The sequence below is a fragment of the Sturnira hondurensis genome, unplaced genomic scaffold (genome assembly GCF_014824575.4).
Source record: "Sturnira hondurensis isolate 20B ecotype Veracruz unplaced genomic scaffold, ASM1482457v3 Scaffold0004068, whole genome shotgun sequence".
In the NCBI taxonomy this organism is placed as follows: Eukaryota; Metazoa; Chordata; class Mammalia; order Chiroptera; family Phyllostomidae; genus Sturnira; species Sturnira hondurensis.
Window position 1 is genome coordinate 8,821,956 of NW_028076699.1, and position 23,234 is coordinate 8,845,189.

Below are 23,234 nucleotides of genomic sequence, written 5' to 3' on the forward strand. Positions count from 1 at the left end.
CAAATATTCCAAAAATATATATGGAACCTACAAAGACTCTGAATAGCCTCAGCAATCTTGAGAAAGAAGAACAAAGTAGGAGGGATCACAATACCTGATATCAAACTCTACTACAAAGCCACTGTAATCAAGAGAGTATGGCACTGGCATAAGAACAGACACATGGATCAGAAACAGGATAGAGAGCCCAGAAATAAACCCATGTCTCTATGGTCAATTAACACTCAACAAAGAGGGAAGGAGCATACAATGGAGTAAAAACAGCCTCTTCAACAACTGGTGTTAAAAGAATGTGACTGCAAAAAAAAAAAGAAGAAGAAGAAGGAACTAGACCATCAACTGATACCATACACCAGAATAAACTCAAAGTGGATACAAGACTTAAATATAAGTTGTGATACCATAAAAGTACTAGCAGCAAACACAGGCAGTAAAATTTCAGACATCCCATATAACAATATTTTTGCCAATATATCTTGTAGGGCAAGGACAATAAAAGAAAAAATAAACAAATGAGACTACATCAAATTAAAAAGTTTCTGCATGGTTAAAGAAGCCATCATCAAAATGAAAAGGGAACCAACTGTATCAGAGAACATATTTGCTAGTGGTACATTGTACAAGGGTTTAATCTCTAAAATATATAAAGATCTTATATGACTCAACACCAGAAGACAAACAACCCAATTAAAAAATGGGCAAAGGATCTGAAGAGACACCCCAAGGAGGACGTATAAATGGCCAATAGATATGAAAAAATGCTCAATGCCACTAGCCATCAGAGACATGCAAACTGAAACCCCAATGAGATATCTGCCACCTCACAGAAGTCAGAATGGCCATCATTAGTAAATCAACAAACAAGAAGTGCTCATGAGGATGAGGAGAAAAGGGAACCTTAGTAGACTATTGGTGGTAATGCAGACTGGTATAGCCACTGTGGGAAACTGCAATTTTCTCAAAAAGTTAAAAATGGAATTGCCTTATGACCCAGCGATTCCATTGCTGGGAATATATCCTAAGAATCCTGAAACATCAGTTCAAAAGAACGTATCCACGTCTCTGTTCATAACAGCTGTATTCACAATAACTAAGTGTTAGAAACAGCCCAAGTGCCCATCAGTAGATGAGTGGATTAAAAAACTGTGGTATATTTATGCAATGGAATACTACACATCAGAAACAAAGAAGGGACCTCTGCTTTTTGCAACACCATGCATGGAACTAGAGAATATTATGCGAAGTGAAATAAGCTACTGGGTAAAAGACAAATACTGTATGACCTCACTTATAACTGAAATCAAATGGACAAAATAAACGAATAAGAAAAATAGGACCAGAGACATGGAAACGTGGAACAGACTGACAGCTGTAGGAGGGGAGGAGTGAGGGGAAATAGTGGAAGGAAGGGGAAGGGACTGGTCAAAGAACATGTATGAATGACTCACGGCCATGGACAATGGAGAGGGGATTGACTGTGGGCGAAAGAGGTGGACTGGGTGGAGAGGGGCAAAAGGAAAAAAAATGAGATGAATATAATAGAATAAACAGTTTTTAAAAAATCTCACTCCAGCTGGAATGTGGATTAACTGGTGGAGGCGAGAGTAGAAGCAGAGAGACCAGTTAAGGTACTATTATGAAATCCTAGGTGCCAGAGGGTGAGAAGCCCAGAGTTTCAGCCGGAGGCGGGACAGAGCTGGAGTCCCCACTCAGAAATCCTAGCTCTCAACTGACTTGCTCCCCACTCTGCCTATTGACCTCTGTTCAGAACTCCTACTCTTTCTCTCAGCTCCTCCTCCCTGTTAGGCTCCTGGAGATTGGCCCATCCTCCTTCTATGGATGGAGTACCTAACTGCCAGCCAGCTTAAGTAACATGCCTACCATAACACAGCTCGGAATCAGGAGTCACAGCTATCTTTCTGATTTTGAGCCTGAGGCTCTTACTATGAAATGCTTTTTGCAACTGCAGTCAGGCGGGCTTCCTAGATGAAGAGTATCTTCCACGTTGGCTATTGCCTGGAAGAGATTTCTCCAGATACCTATGACTTTGTCTACATCATCAGGCTGTGGTAGCTGGGCCTTTCAAACTGCTTCCTCGTGACAAAATAACCAAGTGGTATCTACTGATGTCTTGCTGATTAATGACACCTTCCTTGAAAAAAAAAAAGACTAGAAACAAAATCACAGCAGTAAAAGCAAACATATCAGTTATGACAATACATATATGGGACTTACACCATAATACTTCAAAACACAGCCCTGGCCTGGGGCAAAAGAATAACATAATGTTGCAAAGATTAAAACATATTATTTTATATATAAATATGATCTCGTGAAATATACACAAACAAAAAAATGACAAGAAAATACACCAAAACTCTAACTGTGCTTCTCTTTTAGTGGTGGGATTTCATTAATTTTCACTTTCTGAATTTTCTAAAAAATTGGAAAATGATGAAAATAAGCATATGTTGTTTTCATAATTACAAAAAAAATTAGGTTCTGTAACTTGGGACAACAATAGTTTTTATTGAGAATAAATTGAGCCCATAAAAATCTGAAATTCCTGAATGAGGTTTCTAACTGGCCCACCTTTCAGTACTTTCGCTCTGGGGTCAGTCAGCTGTGACCAGAGGTCGGGTAACATTGTGTTAACAAAACAGCCTCCATGGAATGCATGGGGGGATGTGAATAATTCTTCTAGTGAGGATGCTGGTAGACAATTCCTTCAGCGTCCACAGTAAGTACTCTGGGCATCCCTGGCTGGCACCAAATTTAGAGATTGCTCCTGTTGTCTTTGGAAACCCCAACCCCTGATGGTCTTCATGGAGTTATGATGTAGCATTCATCACATGGTGCTTAAGCACAGAAATGGGTTTCTTCAAAATGTCCATAGGGCACCGCTTCTACCAGGGAAAGCTGGGTGCTGGGCTTCTACACAGCCAGGAGTTCACGCATCAACTCCTGACTGGCCCATCCTGGTACTCCCACACTCCTCTAGGAGTCCAGGGAATACTGCACCGGCACATGTGAACACATCTCCCTCAGTCTAGCTGTGAAGGTCTTTCACTTAAGGAGGAATGCCTCTTCCTCCGCAAGACACATATGCTTAACAAAACACCTGCACTCCACAAAACGCACACTGCTACCACACAACATGTGAAGGCCCTGTCCTCCTTAGACCATAGCTTTTGGTCGGCTAGTGGCTGAACTGCTCAGCTGTCATCCCCACAGGCCTTGTGAGCCTCCTAACCTGCCTAGATCACTGACTTCATCTCCTCCATCTAACTAACATTGTGTATTATACTAGGTAGACTAGTATTGGAAATTTTCCCTTATTCTTCATTTCTTTTATTTTTGAAGGCCTTTGAGGGAATTACTTGGATATCCCAGTTTCTTAAGTAAAAATTGTTACACAGTGATTCTTGAACATACAATTTTGTTTTGATTTGCACATAAAATGTATGGATTTTGCAATTCCATTTAGAGCTACAGGTTAAAACAATAGCGTACACTTATCTGCTTGGACCACTAGGTGGTGCACACATATGTCAGGGGACTGTAGGTTAAATGGGCTTGTCACCAGGTTGGACTTCATTCATCCCCACAGGAGAAGTGGCACAGATAGTAGGAGCTATAGGAGTCAGGAAGAGACGGCGATCCTGTGTGGGGGAGTGAAAGAAGGAAGGCCTCCCGGAAGAGGTGGACAGGCAGTACTGCTGGCTGCAGAGACAGTGGCAGCAAAATCACAAAGGAGAGAACGCCAAAGGCATGGCAGGGGGGAGAGTCCTAGAGAGGAAGGAGCATGCCTACTTCCATGCTCACGGCTTCCTACCTAACAGGGTCACTGCAGTGAGCATTATGGAATACCTGAATCATGGGAGCTAGACGACATCAAACGTTCCTTCCAGGCCTTCGTGCTGGGCACTGGAGACATACTGATGAAAGGACACAGTCTTGTCCTTGAGTAGGGACCTCGTGAGAAACAAAGAAGGCAACGGTCAATTAAGACAGAGCGCGATACAGGAGATATGTTTTACAAGATGCATTGGAAGAACAGAATGAAATATTTGTTCTGCTCCGAGGAAGGGAGAGAAGGAAGCTAGGGTTGGAAGTTGGTGTCCAGAGAAAGCCTCAGGGAGACCTTGAGGGGTGAGGAGGGAGCTCCACAAAGATCATGAGAAAGTGAGCTAGACAGGGAGGCTAACACGAGCGAAGGCGTGGGGGTTCGAAAGGGTGTTGTGGATTTCAGGAATGGTTTAGTTGACTTGAAGCAAACTTTTACTGGGGGTTACTCTATGTACTCTATGCCAGCGACTACATAATAGATGTTCCAGGCCCTTAGGATGTTTCTCAATTCGTGAGGAAGACACACACGCCCTGAAAAATTGCAATGTGAAAGGAAAGCTGAAACACTGGCCCCTTTTAAATTCTGACTCTGTCCTCTGAGACTCTAGTGTCCTGGTAAGGGACGCCCGAGGAACTGTCTGCACCAGAAGAGGGAGCCCATAAGCACAGTGCCTGGCTGCATTTGACATGAGTCCCTGGAGGTTTTTCAGTCTCACTCACTCATTTTGGACATGCGAAGTTTGAGGCCAGAGACACAGAGTAAGTTATCCAAAGCCACACACAAGAGCCAGGGCACAAGCCCAGGTATGTCTGCCTCCTGTTAGGTTTTCTTCCCTTTTTTCTCTGCTGGACCCTGGACACAGAGTCACCATTTAGAGACAGGTCTTAATTAGGAAATAGACATTTTTTCAGATAAATAGACCTTCATCACCAACAGCAGTCATAAAATCAAGCTTAAGGAAAAATAGAAGGACACTTTGTGTTCTTTCCACACGCATGAGGAAAGTGCCAAGCCACACAGGTTGGCCTTGGCAGAGGCAGCTTAAGGCAATGTACTACTGGCCTAATTCTGTGTTTGGGGAGGAAGGCAGTCTGGCCCTGGCATTCCTTCTAGCCCATGTGTATGTTTCATTTCAGTACGAGGGTATGTGTTCATAATGTAGGTCAAGGACATCTTGGAACTGTATCATTTGCTTGAAAATGTCAACGGGAGAGAGTTACAAGCTGGCAGGGAACGGGGATGTGTGACTGAGGAGGCCGGGGAAGAATACAGATCTGCATTTAGGCTGTTGAGAAGTCGTTGAAGGGGGGGTAGGGGGGTCTTAAAGAGGTTTTGACGGGGACCGATCAAAGTTAAATGGAGGAGGGGGGACTACAAGAGCAGAGAGATTTGAGGCCAGGGCTTATGAGGAAAGGACAAAGAAACTCAGGAGCATTTAGCCTGTAGAGAAGAAAACACAGATCTTTGTCTGCCCAAACTCTTGTCATGGGCTGAGGCAGCTGGAAAGAGTGGTGATGTCGTAAGAGAGCAGGTTTCAACCCTGCTCAAAGTAGAGCTGTCTGAGAGATTGTAAGCAGTGAGTTACCCATCAAGAAAAAGGATGAAACAGGAGCAGTCTGTGCGACTACTGGGACATTGCAGAGAGGATTTCTGTGCTCGTAGCAGGTCACCTCAATGACCTCTGAGTTTTAAGCCTCCATAATTGTATGCAAAGAGAAGAGGTAACTTATATAAATCAAGAATTATATGATATATAATAATAATATCAGCACTAAACATTTCTTTTTACTGAGCACCTATGAAATATCAGGCATCATCATAATCATTTATACACATTGTCATATTTTGGTCAGGATTAGAAGCCAGGATTAGACTGACTGAATTGCAATACTGGCCCTGCTGTTTAGTGAAGATGTGGTCTCCTACAGATCGTTTTTCCGCTCTGGACTTTGTGTCTCTTCTCCGTACAATACCAGCCCTGCAGGATTAACAAGAGTATAAAAAGAAATAACACATCAAAGTGCCTGGTCTGTGGTTGGTACCCCCAAAATGTTGCTGCCTTCCCCTTTCTTCTTAAGCAGAATTTCAGGAAACTATTCTTAGAGATGAGATAAAGAGGGAAATAGAGGGAAGGTGAAGTATGGCAAAGAATCTATTCGATGAAATACCAGAGAATCAGAAGCCCCTGCAATGTATAGCCTATAGCATGGTTCTCACAGCGGTGTCTGTTCGGACCCCTGTTAAGGTAAAAAAAAAAAATGCAGATTTTCTAGTACTATTTCTGGAAAATCCAGTGTAAGAAAGAGAAAGAGGCTGACTAGGGTTTAAGGAGTCCTGACCGAAGTCTTTAAGAGAGTTGCTCACCACTGTCTCCCCAAACTCCAGTACCTCCTTTCCCGCCCTCCAGCTCCTATGGCATCTGCTCCAGAGCAGAGCTTCCCTACAAGTATGCTGTGACAGGGGCGCCCCTCTTGTAGTGCTGGTGAGCTCAGCTTCTGGCCAAGGCAGTTGCCTCCAAACACGTTTAGCCTCACCCGTATGGCATAGTGTGCCCAACAGATACTATATTTTCTTTGAGTATTGCATGGTACAAAGAGACGAGGATTCAGTTAGAGAGGGAATGGTTGATAGTTTGATCATCAACAACTGAAATTTTGGTAGCCCTGCTGAGCAAATTCAAGAAATAAAGCAGCCCAGGAATAGCTGGGTTCTATAGGCACATCCGGAGGATGACCTACATAACCTAAGGACTCGAGGCAAAGAGAATGCCAGGGTGTCAACTACTTAACCAGTACGGCCAGCATGGGTTAAGAGAACTCTGAGGCCAGCCGGTACAGGCAAATGAGCCCGTGGCTTTTCCCTAAATACATACAGGGGTGAATGGCTGACCTCTAAGACTCTCTCTGCCCTGGCCATCCAAGGACAAACAAGAAAGCCATGCATTCCATTTGTCTCTCTGCAGAATTGTAAGTGAGCACCAGTTTATCCACCATGTACCCTGCTCTGGTGTCTGAACATCCCTTTTGTCCACCCTGACCTACTAAGCACAAGTTTGTCTCTGGCTTAAATCATTGTTTTCACAGTGTGTTTTCTTTTGCAGCAACAGCGGCAGCTTGACCTCCTGACAATCACCAGCCCCGGTGAGTAGGAGTGGCCACTGTGCTTTGGCTTTCCCCTTATTTCCCAGAGCGATGCCTGGTTGTCTACCCACATGCAATCCCTGCCCTCCTCCCCTGTTCCCTGAATGAGCAGCAGAATTCTTTCACGCCGTGAACGACCCTTCTCCCTCCCGGTTCCTGCTGCCTTTTCTCCCTCTCAGCTCCTGCTGCCTCCTCTTGACTCTGCAGATGGCAGGGCTAATACTCTGACATTGCTGCATATTCCAAGGTCAAGTTCTCACCAAATCACTTGATGAACTCAAGTGTCAAGGAAGCGTCCTGGTCTCCTGGGCAATGTTTTAAATGCATAGGGAATGGGGAAGCTGCCTGGTAGGTGGCATGGAATCAGGGGAGGATGGCTCGTGAAGGACTAGTCTGGGAAGGTGACCAGGTTTGGTCTCTGTGCTGAGGGTCAGGATGACTCTTGTCTCTCACCTTTGGGGGGAAAGGTCAAGTCCTCCAGCCATGGCCATGGGATTAAAAGGCCCTATCTTTGCCCTAGGCCTGGCACCTAGCCCAGAGAGAGGTTGAGATGTTTAGTTTTGTAGAAACATATTTTGTTTAGTTTGACAACTGAAATAAAACTGGCCAATGAAAGGATCCAAGGAGGTGATGGTGCCTGCAGGGTTAATGAGCGGTCACGAGTAGGTGTGGGGACTCATCTTCACTGGGGACAATCAAAATGTTTAACAGCCCTGGTGACCCCCCACTCTGTTAGGCTGTATACTTGGGTTGCTGGACTCTGGGGAGATGGGTCCTGGGAGAGGGGCTGGTGTTGCAGGATGGCTGTGTGGCACGGCTGATGGGCTCTCAGAATGGCTGGTCGCCAATAAGTATGGAGGTGCATCAGTGTGCTAGTGACCAGCAGGCCTGTTCCATGTCATCCTTGCCTTGCATTGAGCCTGTTATGCTGTATCCCAGGCCCAGCTGGCTCACTTCCAAGGGAACTGAGCAGTTGCCCTCTGCAGGCACTATCCTAGCACCAAGGCTAGTAATCCATCCAGTCTCTGTAACTAACATTTGAGATGGGGACCGCAAAGTTAAGTTGGATCCACCCAGTTCAGAAGACCTTACTGTATGTGTTTCTACCAGATAGAGGTTTTTGAACTTGCAACTTCAGAAGAACAAAGATTAATTAGTTTGAATAATGGTTCCTCTATCCCATATAATGAGCTGTGTTTAACATACACACACATATATGTATGATTACATATATAGAAATTCCAAATCATAAGCCAGTATAACGAGAGTGGCTCAGTCAAGAGTGTGACCTCCCAGTTTCTCCCCACCAAGGAGCCGGTGAGTGACTTTTGGTTCTGTCCTGTTCGATTGCTCTGCTCTGTACTAGTGTCCTCTTCCACTTCACATGTGCTGACCCAGGTTGTCTGCTTCCACCTCCCAGTCTTATTTGGCCACACCCTGATATGATGCCAATGTAGTAACTGTAGAGGGTTCTCGATCCATCTCCTGAGAAATGTTCTAAAATCATAGGAAATGGGGAAGCTGCCTGGGAGATGGCATGGAATCAGAGGAGGATGGCTCGTGAAGAAGGACTAGCCTGGGAGGGTGACCAGGTGTGGTCTCTGTGCTGAAAACTTTAGAAGAAAACATTCAATCTCTGTTACCTGCATTTCTTTTGTGCTAGTTCTCTCTGTTCTCATGGCTGGTGCACAACTTCAAGCAAAAGCAGTTATGACCCTCAGTGCACTCCTTTTGGACAGCCGTGGAATTACAAAACGCTAAGTGCTGTCAGAGTTTAGGATAGTCTATCATTTTCTCTCCTTTGGGATGAGAAAAGGATATGTGTGTATGGCCCCTGGTGTACTGTAAGTAGGCTACACTTGTGTGATAATGGGTGGTGTTGCTCCACTCAGCTCCGAGGCACAAGCAGGATGTGAGGTAGCCAGTGCCCCCGTAGTGGAAGCCATTACTCCAGTGGGCCACACAAATATTTGCTGTGTGCACTTCCCTGACTTGGAAGGGTTCGGAAGCACTATTAGACCTCGTGCTATCTGGACAACTCTATTCCATGTGAAAAGCTCTTTGTGTACCTTTGAAGTCATCCCCGTTCTCCACCTCATCAGAAGCTGCAGCAGCCAGTGGTAGGTTCCCTACCCCTCTGCCAGGGGAAGGCACCAGCTTGTCTGCACACCTCCCCAGGCCATCCTCAACCCAGAGCTGCAGTCCCATGCTACTGTTTCTCATAGAGAAAGTCTTCCAGACTGCTGGTTGGGAATTTGGAAGCCTTAAACATCTGTGTTATCTTCTTGAAACTCTTATTTTCTTTATTGTGAATAATTTCATAGATACAGAAAAGAGCAGCTATTTACTGCCCCCTCCCCCAATACCTTAGCTTTATCATATCAACATTGTACCATTTATGCCAACAAGTCTCCTATCTAAAAAAATGTAGAAATCTGGGTGAGATTTGTGTGTGCTAATACCTGATACCACCTCTCTCCCTTCACCCTATAGGTAACCATTATAATGAGTTCAATGTTTCTCCATACTCATGTGTTCAAATACATAACTGGTGTCATTTTATGAATTTTTACAAATGGTGTCACACCGTAAATGTTATTCTGTGAACTATTCAATACTTATTATTATATCGTAGAGATTCATTCAATAGAAACATGCAACTCTGGTTCATTCGTCTTAACTGCTATATAGTATGCCACAAATGATTAAATCACAACTTATTGGTCCATTTTATTGACCATAATTTAAGATATTAACAGTTATTTAGCAATTGCAAGTAATGCTATTAAGACCCTTTCTGTGGATTTCCTCTCGCGCACAAGTAGGAGAATTCTCTAGGTCATATTATATAGGTAGGAGAAGAATTACAGATTATGTGCATTTTCAAATTTACTATGTACTGGCCAATTGTTTTCTAAAGTAATTAAACAAATGGACACTTCCAACAGCAAAGTATGAGAGTTTCCATTTCCCTGGCTCCCAAACATGGAATCATCAGACATAAATCTATACTAGTCATCATGCTAAGTGTGAAGTGGTATCCCATTGCTTTTATAATCTGTGTTTCCCTGATTACTGGGGGGAATGCGTATCTTTTCATATATTTCTTGGCCATGTTGGCTTATTCTTTTGTGAATTGACTTTTCATACATTTCACCATTTTACTGGGGTTTTTCTTTGCATTCATTTGTAGTCCTTACTATTCTGATTATCAGAATAGTCAGAATAATGCATATGCTTTGTCACTTATGTGCATTGCAAGTATCTCCTCCCAGAGTATGCCTTGGGTTTTCTTACTTGATTTATGATGCATTTTGACATATGGAAGGTTTTTTAAATTTTAATGTAGCTAAATGTATTGATCTATTACTTTATGAGCTTGCTTTTGTGACTGACTTCAGTAATCCTTCCCTGCCTGGGTACGTATTCTCCTGTATTTACTTCTAAGAATTGTCAAATTTTGTGGTATTTTTGGGTCTTTATGTTATTTAAGCCTGATCTTTGTCATATTTATTATCTTTGTCATATTTGTGTGTAATATGACTTAGGTACTTCATTATTTTTAACTTATATGTAGGGAACCCATTGTCTCGGAACCATATAAAAACCAGTCCATTGTTTCTCTCATTTATCAGCAGTCACGCGTCTGCTGTGTATCAGTTTTCCGACACAGAGCACCTGTCTGTTTTTGAGCTCTCTGGGCTGTTCCATCGGTCTACCGCTCTTACTCTTCACGGACACTGTGTTTACAATAGATCTTCACTCAAACATTGTCTTTATCCTCAGTAGGGAGATTTCCTTCCCCTTTTACCTTTTATAGTTATCTTCTGAGAGCACAGTCATCCTCTTTTTACAAAAACTAAAATATAATAATCCTTATATTATGACATGTGGGTTTAATCTATTATAATTATTGATGTATTTGGATGTAGTTCTACCACCATATTTGTACTTTTTGTTTATTATTCATTTTCTTTATTTTTTCTTTTGCCATTTCTTTTTTTGGATTATGTTTTATATGCTACCTGCCTTTTTCCACCCACCCCCCATCTGCAGATTTGTATGTTACAGACTTTATTTTTAAACTTACCTGGGTCTCCTTTAGATATATAGTTGATTGTGCATTTTCTTACAAAGTCCACAGTCATCTAAAATTTCTGTCATCCTTTCAACCACAAAAGAGTCTTAGTATGCTTTAACCACTTCCCTGTCTGTCAGCACCTAGTTCTTAATGTTTAGACTTTTCAGTTAAACTCTTGCAAAAAAATAAAGTCATTGTATTTATTATTATCCTCCTCATCATCATTAGCTAATTGTGTTCTCCTATTTATTATATCCCAAGATCATCTTATGTTACCTTACTAAAGTGAACCCGTTAATACCTCATTGAGTCCATGTGTCCTTATTTTGACATTTCCTCTGGAATGATAGTTTGGCTACTTTGAGGATTTGCCTTTGTACTTCGAGACTTTTTTCATTGTTTTCTGACATTATTAATTGCTGATGAGAAGTCTGCCATTATTTAATTGGTTTTGGTAATCTAACTTTGTCTTGTCTTTTTCAATATTTTAATAACTATGTATTTTTAATATCCAAAAGATTTCTAATTTTGTTTATGTTCACCTGTTCTTGTTTTAGTTCTGCCTATTCAGTTTCATAGTTTCTTATTCTGTCCTAATGTCTGCCTTGTTTCTTTCAACACTCTCAACATGCTTACTTTAAAATCTTTGTTCTATAAAATGAGTTTCATCTGGAGCGAATTCAGGTTACAATGGTTGATTTTGTTTAGTATCATTTTTAGTGTTCTATTTCTTTGTACAGTTTGAAATTTTAATTTGTAAAATCATTGTGAGGGGGTAGTGTTGTTCTCCTCTCTCCCTATTCCTGACCCCACTGAAGTCCCACTGTGCTCCCGTCTCTCTGCATGGTGGTTTGTGCAGTTGCCTCAACCCACATCCTCAGCATAAGACCTGGGGAATACTGGGGATAGGGCAGATCTAGTGACCAAAAAGTCAGGATAGCTTAGCACTGCTTCTGGTTCCTGACTGTCAACCCCTACCCTCGCCGGGTCTGTTATGCACAGGAGCTGTGGCCCAGAAAGTTCTGCAACATCCCCTTTTTTCCTGGGTTCCTCTCATGACAGGGAAGCCCCAACCCCGATCTTTGCTCTAAGCAGAACACCTTGTCTCTGATCCTCATCTCCGATAGAGCATTTTTAGACTCTGTTATTCCACAGAATAGTGTGGGATAAAGCAAGCCTTCAGCTGTGACTGCCCGGCTGCACATCCAGGCCTTAGCCAGCCGGCGACCTCGGGCTCAGTTATCCTTCTGCTTTCCTGTGCATTTCAGCTTCGCAGAGGTATATCCCTCACAGTGGAGCCCAAATATGTGTTTTATTCCTTTTTTATGTTATTCAATATTACTACTTAATGGAAATGAGTAGGCCTATTGAAGCATGAACTTCTATAGTCATGTGATCCAGAAGTCCAACTATAGTTTCTTTTTCATCCTTTGGAAATTTTATTTTCCTATAACCTGTCAATGAAAGGAGGTGACATGAGGAAGTATTATTCCTATCCAAGTAAAACCCTAACCACCAGACTGAGAAGAGAAACTGTTATTTTCTGCACATGTATATACAAATATATGTAATTTTCAAAGTAAAGTTAGAACGATTCTGTATAAACTTTTATTGGAACAGTGAACATTTTTCAGTCATTAAATATTCTCTAAGAGGGAATTTAATGTGACTAAAATGCATTCTATTATACGTTAATCCTCCTGTTATATATTAAATTGTCCCAAATTATTTAATTATAAATAATACCACAAAGAACATTTTTACATAAAAATTTTCGTGTGCCTCTCTAATTATTTTTTTTGGAAAAAGTTCCTAGAATGAGAATTACTGACAAAATGTACATAGTTCACTAGGCTCAGTGGCACTGAAGTAACAATAACATCAAAACTGCAGGGGCTTAAAAAACAAAGGTTTGCTTTTCACTTCAGGCACACGTTCCACATGGACTGGTGTCAGCTCCGTCCTACGTGTCATCTTTACTGTGGCCCCCAGGCTGACTAAGCACCTTCTGTTAGGAACCTTGCTGGCTGTCTTAGTTTGGGTCCCTAACAATCAGACCTCGAGAAGATTTAGTGCAAGTAGTTTATTTGGTAGATGATCCCAGAGACCCTGGTAGGGATGGGAAAGTAATACAGAAAAAGGAAGAAAACCAAGAGAGGTTTGCTAGCAAGCAAGCCACCACCAGTGGTAGTGGGACCCAATCACACTGGGGAACCCCGGGAGTCAGCCTGGAAAGTAAGCGTCACACTTATCCCCATGAGGGGCGAAGGGCAGGGCTTGATGGTGAGTGTGTTAATTCCTTGATATGTCGAGTCTGCTCAGTGTGTGGACATACAGATTCCAGTGGCCAGAGGTAGCCCTCAGGAGAGACTTGCAGGTGTCAGCAATTGGACCTTATCACATGTGTACAGAAATAGGTGCACAGGGACATGTGAGGCTGTGGGAAGGTGCTGACAGCACCTGCCATGCAGGGCATCAGGACAGAGGGGAAAGGCAGACACGGGGAGCCATGCACCTGCTCTTAAACATTGAGGAAGGCACCACTTCTGCCCAGATATACTTGGTCACAGCAAGTCATAAGCCTACGCCTAAATTCAAAAAGGTAGTTCTATTTTTATTGTTGAATTGTAAGAGTTTTAAAATATATAATCTGGGTACAAAGTCTTTTACCAGCTGTATAATTTGTAAATATTTTCTCTTTTCTATGGGTTGTCTTTTCACTTACTTGATACCTTTTGAAGCAAAAAAGTTTTTAATGCTGATGAAGCTCAGTTTATCTTGTTTTTCTTTTATGGATTGTACTTTTGGTATCGTAGCTAAGAAAACATTAGCTAACCCAAGGTCACAGAGATGTACTCCTACAGGTTAACTTTTTAAATGTGATATCAGGTAGAAGCCAAAATTACTTTTTTTTTAATATAGATGTGTAGTTTTCCCAGCACCATTTGTTGAAAAGCCTGTTCTTTCCCCCATTGAATTATCTGGGCATCCTGGCAGATGGTCATAGCTTTTTAATGGTGTGGACTAAAAGGACAGCATTTAGGAATTATCTTATACTGGTACTCAGTGCCAAAAGTGTGTCAAGTGCTTTACATAGATTTTCCACATAATTCTCCCTGCTATCCCATAGTACAGGTATCGTCCTTCCTGCTTGCAGACAAGAAACAAAGGTGCTGCCTGCTTAGGTGAATTGCCCACATGCACACTGCTTATAAGTGACAGAGTCAGGATTTAGGAGAAGGGGGGAGAAGGTACAGAGAGTGAGTAGCATAGTCAGTAGGTAGAGAATAGACAGGGGGGAGGGCAAGAATAGTGTGGGAAATATAGAATCTAAAGAACTTGTGACACATGGACATAAACTAAAGGGGGGGAATGATGGGGTAGAGGGTGTGCAGGTTGGAGGGGAATGAAGAGGGGGGAAATGGGACAACTGTAATGGTATAAGCAATAAAATATATTTAAAAGAAAAGAAAAAAGAAAGAACCCCACCCCAAAATATTACAAATAAAATAAAATAAATCTAGATCTGCCTGATTTCAAATCCTTTGTCTTTTCCACTGATACATATAAATATCACTTCCTTTATGCCCCGACTGGTGTGGCTCAGCAGACTACACACCAGCCCGTGAACTGAAAGGTTGTTGGTTCAATTCCTGGTGGGGCACATGCCTGGGTTGCAAGGCAGCTCTCCAGTCGGGGGCATGCAAGAGGCAGCCAATTGATGTTTCTCTTGCGCATTGATGTTTCTCTCCCACCTTTCTCCCTTCCTTCCCATCTCTCTAAAAATAAATAAGTAAAATCTTTAAATATCACTTCATTTGTGCTATTGGCCTGCAGAGTCTTCTTTCTCAGACAGAATTCGTGCTGATTCACTTTGCTGGGGCTACAGAGAACCTGGAATGTCAGAGACCGTGTAGTCTCTAGGACTTCCGCTAACTAGGCTACATCCTGAAGAGACATTTGTTATCCTGAGATATCGTAGAAACCTCCAGAAAATCACAGCTGGATTTGTTCCTGATCAAAAATATTCACAAAATTTGTTTGTTTTTTAAATCTCTTCTTAGCATTGTTAAAACAATAATGTTAAATGGTGGTAAGCTGAGACTGCTGGCTATTACATGACAATTTCAGGCTTTGTCTCAAGATGTAAAGTTAGCCCCCTGGAGACAAAAGGAACAAGAGAGGCCAAGTTAGCCATTATCAGCTGCCTCATGGCCATTTTGGAGCCAGCCTGGCCTGTGGGGCCAGTCCAGAGTGGCCAGGACCAGGAGCGAAGCCAAGTCAGTGCACTCCTGGCCTCACAGCCAGAAAGTTAGCAGCACAGTGGACAGGCATGGAGAAGATAGTTCATGAATGTGTACACATCCTTAAAATAACTTTAAAGAGATCTTTAGAGAAGAAAAATAAATTACTCCTAATCCCACAGCCATAGCACAGTACAAACCTAATTCTATGTATACATTTTCCTTTTCTGTTCTTGTCTATATGCAGAAACATATTTGCATAATTGCAATCACAGTAAATTTTTAGATATTTCTTTTTTCACTTAACATTATTTCCTAAACAATCTTTATGTTGCTGTGTAGTTTACATACCATCTTTTTTACAATAATTTTCTGTATTAAAGAATTGCACATGGCCATGGCACAAATTGCAAAAAACAGAGGAGTTATAAAGATGAAAATATCAGTAGTCTGCCAGAGGCAATCACTGTTTAATATTTTAACACATTTACTTTTTTGCCTTTTTTATTCAAGTATACTTTTGTTTTACATAGTTTATATAATATAGATATAAAATGTGATCTTGATTTTTCACTTAATATTATAACAGAAAGATTTTCCCATGCCCGTAATGTTGGATATTTAACTTGATTCTAGTTTCTCAATCTTAGGAATAATTTATTAACCTTTGTGTATACTTTCTGTCCACATTTGAGGTTATTGCCTTGAAATAGATTACTAGAGATGGGCTTAATAGATTCATGAGCATTTTATGAGCCTTTTAAAGGCATATTTATTTTTAAAAGCTCTAGTACCTTCCATCTTTCATATGGTTTGTAAAAATATATGTCCTATTCTTGAACATGTGTTATTTCCAGATGTTCTTCTTTTATAAATAACTACCATAAAATTATTTGTGAAAACATCCTTTTACTTTTTTGTGTGTAAGTTTTCTTATGCTCAGTATTTTTAAAGTGGGATTACTGGGCCAAAGAGCATTAATATTTTCAAGGCATTATTGAGTCTTGTTGCCTTCTCATCTTCCAGAAAGATTGTATCAATTTATGTTCCCATCTCCATCCCCCAACTCCTACCTCATATCAACAGTGGAAAACAACAACATGGGTTGTTATAACTCAGGAAATGTATTAAACCCATGTAAACAAATTTCAGAATCTGATAAAATAAAGGGAAGGAGAAACATGTTCTCAAGGTCCCCGGGAGACAACCCGAGTGCTATCTGTGCTCCTAGGATGTTTTTCCTGGGAAATCTGTATAGTGCACCCTATCCCAGGACTGTGGGGAAGGAATTCATGGGAAAGGGATCGAAGGTCCCAATCTGGAACACCCGGATGGGTGAACTGAGCTCTGGAAAGGGGAATTTGGAGGGGTGGCATGCAAAAGCACCCTAGCTGACCAGCATGAGAGAGATCGGGTCAGGATGGAGCCGGCAAGACCTTGGCCATCAGGTAAATTGCAGACCCCAGGCTTAGAGGAACTGGAATTCAAAGTGTGAAAGGTCAAATTAAGGCTCAGGAACTACATACGTAGAAGTCTTTAATCACAACCTAAATTAGCTCAAGCAAAACATGGTAGTCCATTGGCTCATGTAAATAGGCAGTCCAGGAATAAATCTGCCTTTCTGTGCATCTTGATTCAGGGGTCATGAGACCCTGTCTGTTTTTCTCCTCTTCACTCAACTCATTCCATGGTAACTCCATTCCCAGACCATATACAGCCTTAAGATGCAGAATTTGCACCCTCCCAAATTTTAGTCCAGTAGGAAAAAGCATAAAGACTCACACAGATGTCCCAGCAGAGCCACTGTTGCTTCTTATTCTTTGATTGGCTCCTTATGACTTCTTTGAACGAGTATCTGTGTCCAGGGAAATCTGTGCTGATTGGCTGAGAATTAAATTACAAACATCATATGTGAAATTGGGGGATAAATTGGGGACTGGCAGTACCTGGAAATAGCCCAAATCACTTGAATGTTTTCAATGACTATCTCTGTGCTCAAGCTAAACCAACTGTGTGCACTATAAGGTCTGAGAACAGGGCAAACCTTGATCTGTTCTGTAACAGCTCTTTGGCACAAAGGCCAGATACAGCAGGGGCTCCACAGCTAGAATCTCTGGGCAGTGACCAGACTCACCATCAGGAGGCGGCCTGGACCCAAGGAGCGCCTTCCTGGTTAGAGCTAGAGCCACATCAGTGGCCAAGGGTATTGAGGGCAGGTCTGTTCAGATTTTCTATTTCTTTCTGATTCATTCTTAGTGGGTTGTATATTTCCAGGAACTTATGTATTTCTTCTAGGTTATCCAATTTGTTGGCATAGAATTGTTCGTTGTAGAAAGTATCTTAATCTGCTCGAAATGACCACAAAAGCAGGCATATGCTCTGTACACTTTTTATTTACCTATTTATTTATTGTACATGTGTGCAGCAGCAGGGTATGGGTAGAAAAGCAAGGAATTTGTAGTACATATATACATTATGTGTTCAAATCCCACCTCTTCTATTGATACTTAGAGTTTGACCTTGGGAAAGTCTATAAGCTTGTCTGTGCCTTGTTTCCATTTTACCATCTGTAAGATCAGAATGATAATAATACTTTTTTAGAATTTGGGAATAGATGCGATATATGTGAAGTGGCCATCATAGTAAAGTGCATGACCCATAGCAGAATTTAAATTTAAATAGTGATTGCATTGCTTCATGACAGATTGCCTCAAACCTTAGCAGTTTCAAACAACAGTAATGTTTATTTTCTCACCGTTTGTATGCGTCAGGATTCTCGCTGCAGCTTAGCTGGGTGGTTTTAGCTTAGGAACTCTCATGAATTACAGTGACGATGTCAGCCAAGGCTGTGGTTAACTGAAGGCTTGCACGGGATTGGAAGATCCTCTTTCAAGGTGACTTACTAACACTGGTGGCAAGTCGGTGCTGGCTTTTGGCAGGAGGCCCTAGTTCCTTTCCACATAGACCTTCCCCTAGGGCTGCTTGAGTATCCTCACAGCGTGGCAGCTGACTTCCTGCAGAGTGACTAATCCTAGAGGGAACAAGGTGGAAGCTGCCGTGTCTCATGGACGTACATACCAGGAAGTGAGACTCATTTAGGGGCCCTCACGGAGGCTGGCTATCAAAGTGCTAATGCTGGTGATTATGACAATCCATACAGACAGCCCCAGATTTATGACGGTTCAACTTAGGAATTTTCAACTTTACAGTGGTGTGAAAGTAATATGCATTTAGTAGAAATGATGCTTTAGATTTTCATACCTTCCTGGGCTAGCAATACATGGTACAATAACACGCTCTCCTGATGCTGGGCAGCGGCAGTGAGCCCCAGCTCCCGGTCAGGCACGCAGTCCTGGGGGCCACCACCTGGACCTCCACGGTGTACTGTGCTGCCAGCATTTTCTGGATATGGCGCTCTGGACATCGGAAGGTAGGCTAGAGTAGGCCATGATACTTCGATGTATGGAATGTATTTAGATTTACAGTATTGGCAACTTGCGACGGGTTCGTTGGGACTTCACCCCACTCTGAGTCGAGAACATCTGTCCTAGGTCGTTGTTTCCTTTCCGACACACTTACCTTTTCTCATCCCTTCCACGACTCTCCCCTCACTCCCAAGATATATGAATAGTGGTCTCGCATTTCCGGATTGGCAGGGTTTTCTGAGAAAAGTACTGAGAAATGTCTAGCTACTGTTTCTTCCAAAAATAAATAGCTGTGTTTGTCCGTCTGTGTCTTTCCATGCTAACACAGAGCCAGAAATACTTCTCACATTCACAAGGCAAAGGCCTTGGTCGTGAATGTGAGAAGTATTTCTGGCTCACTCAACTGAGAAGGTCCCATTCACCCGGTATCTGAAGAACATAAAATTACCATATTTTGCTGTGTATCATGCATGCTCATGCTTTTATCCGTAATACCCTATTATTATATGCATGGTATGTAATCAATATAGCCACGTATAATGTGCAGCCTTATTTTTCTCTAAGAAATTTGGGCCAAAAAAGTGTGCATCATACGTGGTGAAATGCAGTAAGTCTTGGGCAGAGTGACCCATTTCACCAGCCTTTAGTCTGAAGTACCCCTCTGGCCTGCTTCATTACTCTCCCTTCAACAGCTGACTATTCCAGCCTTTGCAGAAGCTGGGGGTCCCCTTCCAGCCTACCTGGAGCCTAAGTGCTGTTTAGTAAAGTTTAAACAACCCCATGTAGGGTGGCTAAAAAGCAATCTCCATTTCTCTTGGAGAAGAAGAAGAAAGAAAAATAAAGGTGCCTCCCTCTTCCCTCTACTTGCTCATTAGGATTCTGGCTTAGAGTGGCGGTGCCCGGACGCTCTAATTGGATCTGTACGCACACAGGTCTGTGCGGCTCCATTGAACGCTGACATTTCTAACTAACTGACCTTTTCAGGACCACTGGTACTCCCATAATGAGTGTGCAGCAGCATTGTGGGGACACAATACAGCGGACTTCACAGTGCCCAGAGAATGCGGGATTGAAAACTATTCAGAATTCCCGATCTCGAGTTAGCAAAATGAGAAAATTAGGTCCCAACATTCATCAGCATGTTATTGTGCAGGTATCGATTTCAATGCCCTTTCTTTTCTTTCAGAAAAAAAATGTTGTATTATAGAGGTCTAAATTAACTTTTGTTCTGTTATTTTTCTGCTGTACCTATAAAAAGGTCAAATGCATTCATAAGGCTGAGAGAGATTTGCTGGATATAAGCACTGAGATAGCAATCAACCTTCAAATAACCTTTAAGGATACATTCCGCTCTTCCAAGAACAATAATTGATGTACTCATTAAGGCTGTGAAATTCTTCAGGACTCACCTAAAGGAGAACAGTTACAGGGCTCGTGGCAATGTGCCGTTTAGAACAGTGAGATGATGACTCAGATACGTGAAACTGCAGTCCATTCAGTGTCACTGGAATGAGGAAGGGGACGTCAAAGGGAAGCTAACAAGGTGGGAAAGGAGAGCAGTGGCTTTCACACTGCCCTGCAGGGACAACTTGGGGGGGGGGGCGGGGGGGGTGCCTGCATGGGAGAGGCAGCGGCTCTGAGCGTCCCCTGGGGCCACAGCAGAAAATCAGACTCTTTTTCTCCATAGCAATGCGGAAAACACATAACAGATTTATCAAGGCCACTTTCTCTCCTCTGAGGAGGAGGGTGTGGCGCAGCAGCCACGAGTGGCAGCCCTTTGATGAGACAGTGCCAGCAGTGTGCGGGCCTGTGGCCCTCCCCCTAGGGCCCCTCTGAGAATTGTGTGCTTTTCCATTCATGGAATCCTGGAATCCGGCCACCAGAGGACTTCGTTTTGCAAGTGTTTATGAGCACAGGTCATGTGCCAGGTCCTGTGCTGCGTACTGACAGGATCTAAAAGATAGTCTAATTCCCTTTCTACTGAATGTAACTTGATGCAAGTCAGTAAATATTTCTTAAACATTTATTTTGCATCAAGAACCAGGTATGAAGAGACAGATAGACACAATCTCTATCCCTCAGGCATTTATAGCCCAGGGCTCCCTGCCCTCGCTTTGAAGATGAGAGATGGAATGAATACTAAGCATCTCCCTCACAGAGTGCCTTACTGTACCAGGTGCTATATATTTTGTACTTTTCTAAATCCTAATTACCACCCTGTGATTCTAAATATTACTATCCCACTTTTGAGAAGAAGCAGCTAAAGTTTAGACAGCTTGTATGATTCACTCAGAATCATCCAGGTTGTAAGTGGCTGAGAACACGGACTCCAACGTCTGGGCGCTTTTTGCCTCTTTCCGTTTTGGAAGGGTCGTCTTTGACCTTTATTTCATGTACACAAGTAGTAAGTAGTGGAGAAGTTTTTGTCTGGGTGAGTTTTTTTTACTGGGTAACTTGCATGTGCAGACAGCTTGATTATATCTTGTAGTGAGAAAAGAACCATAATCAATGTGCTGATTAAGCCTGGGTCTGCTAGAAAGAAAATGGTTGTAGAGTATGTTATCTAGTTCAGGAGTAAAATATAGATGACACATGAACCACCAATCACCCATCTCATAGATTCATGCCATCACTAAATCAGTATGATTTTTTTTTCTGCTCAGCCTAGATCCAGTTTCGAAGTCTCTTTACACAGTATTTCAGCCAGCACTGTTCAAGGGCTGATGTCCACATGTAAGATGAAAACTGCTTACCACACCTGAACTGGCCCAGCTGCTGGCCCAGATGAGAGAAAGGACTCTCCAGAGGTCATGAAGTGAATGAGTGGCAGTGAAAGGAGCTATAGACCTCAGCACTCACAAGAGGGACATCTAAGGCCTAAAGCCTGAGACAGAGTCAAGATCAGTGTGAAGGTAGGCAGGAAACATTTTCTTCCTCTGGTCTGTACCTGTTTCTTGTGTCCTGCCACTCACCATTCATTCCATCTGCAAATTTACTGAGCACTTACCATATGCCAGTTCACTGGAGACTCACAATAACCCAGGTATCTATAGAAGGCCCCTTTCTTTTAAAGTACAATTATTTTATTTACTATGGGGGGAGTGTGGGGGGGCAGGGAGTGAGGAAGGCAGTCGAAAGTTTAATCTAAATAATGTGTTTGGGGTTTGAGGTCCTCTCCGGTATCTCCCAGGTTGTGGGTCTCACACTGCTGATAACCCCAGGAGTTGGCGCCCCTTAAGCCAGGACCCTCCGGGAAGTGGGCCAGGTCAGCCCTGTTGCATCCTGGGCCTCCTGCTACATCGGCTTCCGCTGGACCAGGTACTCCAGATTGTGCTGTAGAAAGAGTGATGCCAGTAGCAAGCAATACTCACTCAGTGCCTGCTACATGCCAGGTACTGTTCTAAGTATGTTTCCTATATGAACACACTTAATCTTTCCAAAAACCTGTGGAAGCAAGCACCATAATGTAATACCAGTTGGATCTTCGAGGATACATAGATGTTCACAGCACAGGTGAAAGCAGGGGCACAGGTGGTGACCGGAGGGTATCCTGAGCCAAGAGGACAGCATACACGGGGCACAGAGCACACTGAAAGTGGCTGCAACAATGGAGTGTTTATCTCTCTGTCTTTCCCGATACAGGATATATGACTTTGAACATGAGAGCTCAGTTAGTGCATGAGTTTAAAGGAAACGGGAGTCATCACTGGTATAAAATCAGAAGATTTAAAGAGTGTCCATTGATTCAAATCACAAAGAAGTCCTTGTGAAATGGGCTGGGGTGGGGGTGGATAGTAGATTGCAGTGGGGTCAGGAGCCTGTGCCCATTGAAGAAGGAGAGATTGCAAGTGTAAGCGACTCTCTAATAAAGCTTGACTCTCTCACAAAGTGTAGGCTCGACTCTCTCATAACGTAGGAAAGATAGGAAAGAGGAAATGTAGGACTGAGGGACAGCCTCTTTTTCCAAGTGCAGAGGCATTTGAACATGTTGATTAATGATGTGGGGTAGGACCTGGAGGCACAGGAGAAGGAGAGGTTGAAGATCCCGCAGTGGGAGGGTGTCGGGGAGAGCTAAGGCCCCGAGAGACTGCGGTAGGAGGGAGCCCGAGGACAGGATGCCCCAAAGGCGATCTGACACAGATCAGCACGGCTGGTGCCCAGGGCACGGGAGGAGAGCACTGACTCTACAGGTTAGCTGTCATACAAAAATCCAACCTTCCTCGTATACCAGTGTGAAGACTAAACACACTAGCATTGTACAGTGTGCGTGGCTTATAATAAATATAAATTCAGTACATGCCATCCAGGAACAAGGATCAGAAAGAAGCAGCAGACAATGCTGAGTCATAATTTAACCCTTTGGTCTGCCTAGTACAATAAGCGAGAAAAGGGCTCAGCCTAGAGTTTCAGCAGCGCTATCAACTCATTAGGACTCGAGGCAAGTCATTTTCTCTCTCATGCTCCATTTCTTCTCTGTAAAATGAGGAGCTCACA

At 42.8% G+C, this 23,234-nt stretch overlaps 1 protein-coding gene across 1 annotated transcript in view; it reads left to right on the forward strand.

Moving 5' to 3' along the window:
- The window catches only part of LOC118985015 (BEN domain-containing protein 5), a 1,089,084-nt gene that overhangs the window by 792,471 nt on the left and 273,379 nt on the right, over nt 1-23,234 (forward strand). The window contains exon 6 of the mRNA XM_037043322.1: nt 6,951-6,990. Within this exon, the coding sequence (XP_036899217.1) occupies nt 6,951-6,990 (40 nt within the window). The remainder of the gene's footprint in view (nt 1-6,950; nt 6,991-23,234) is intronic.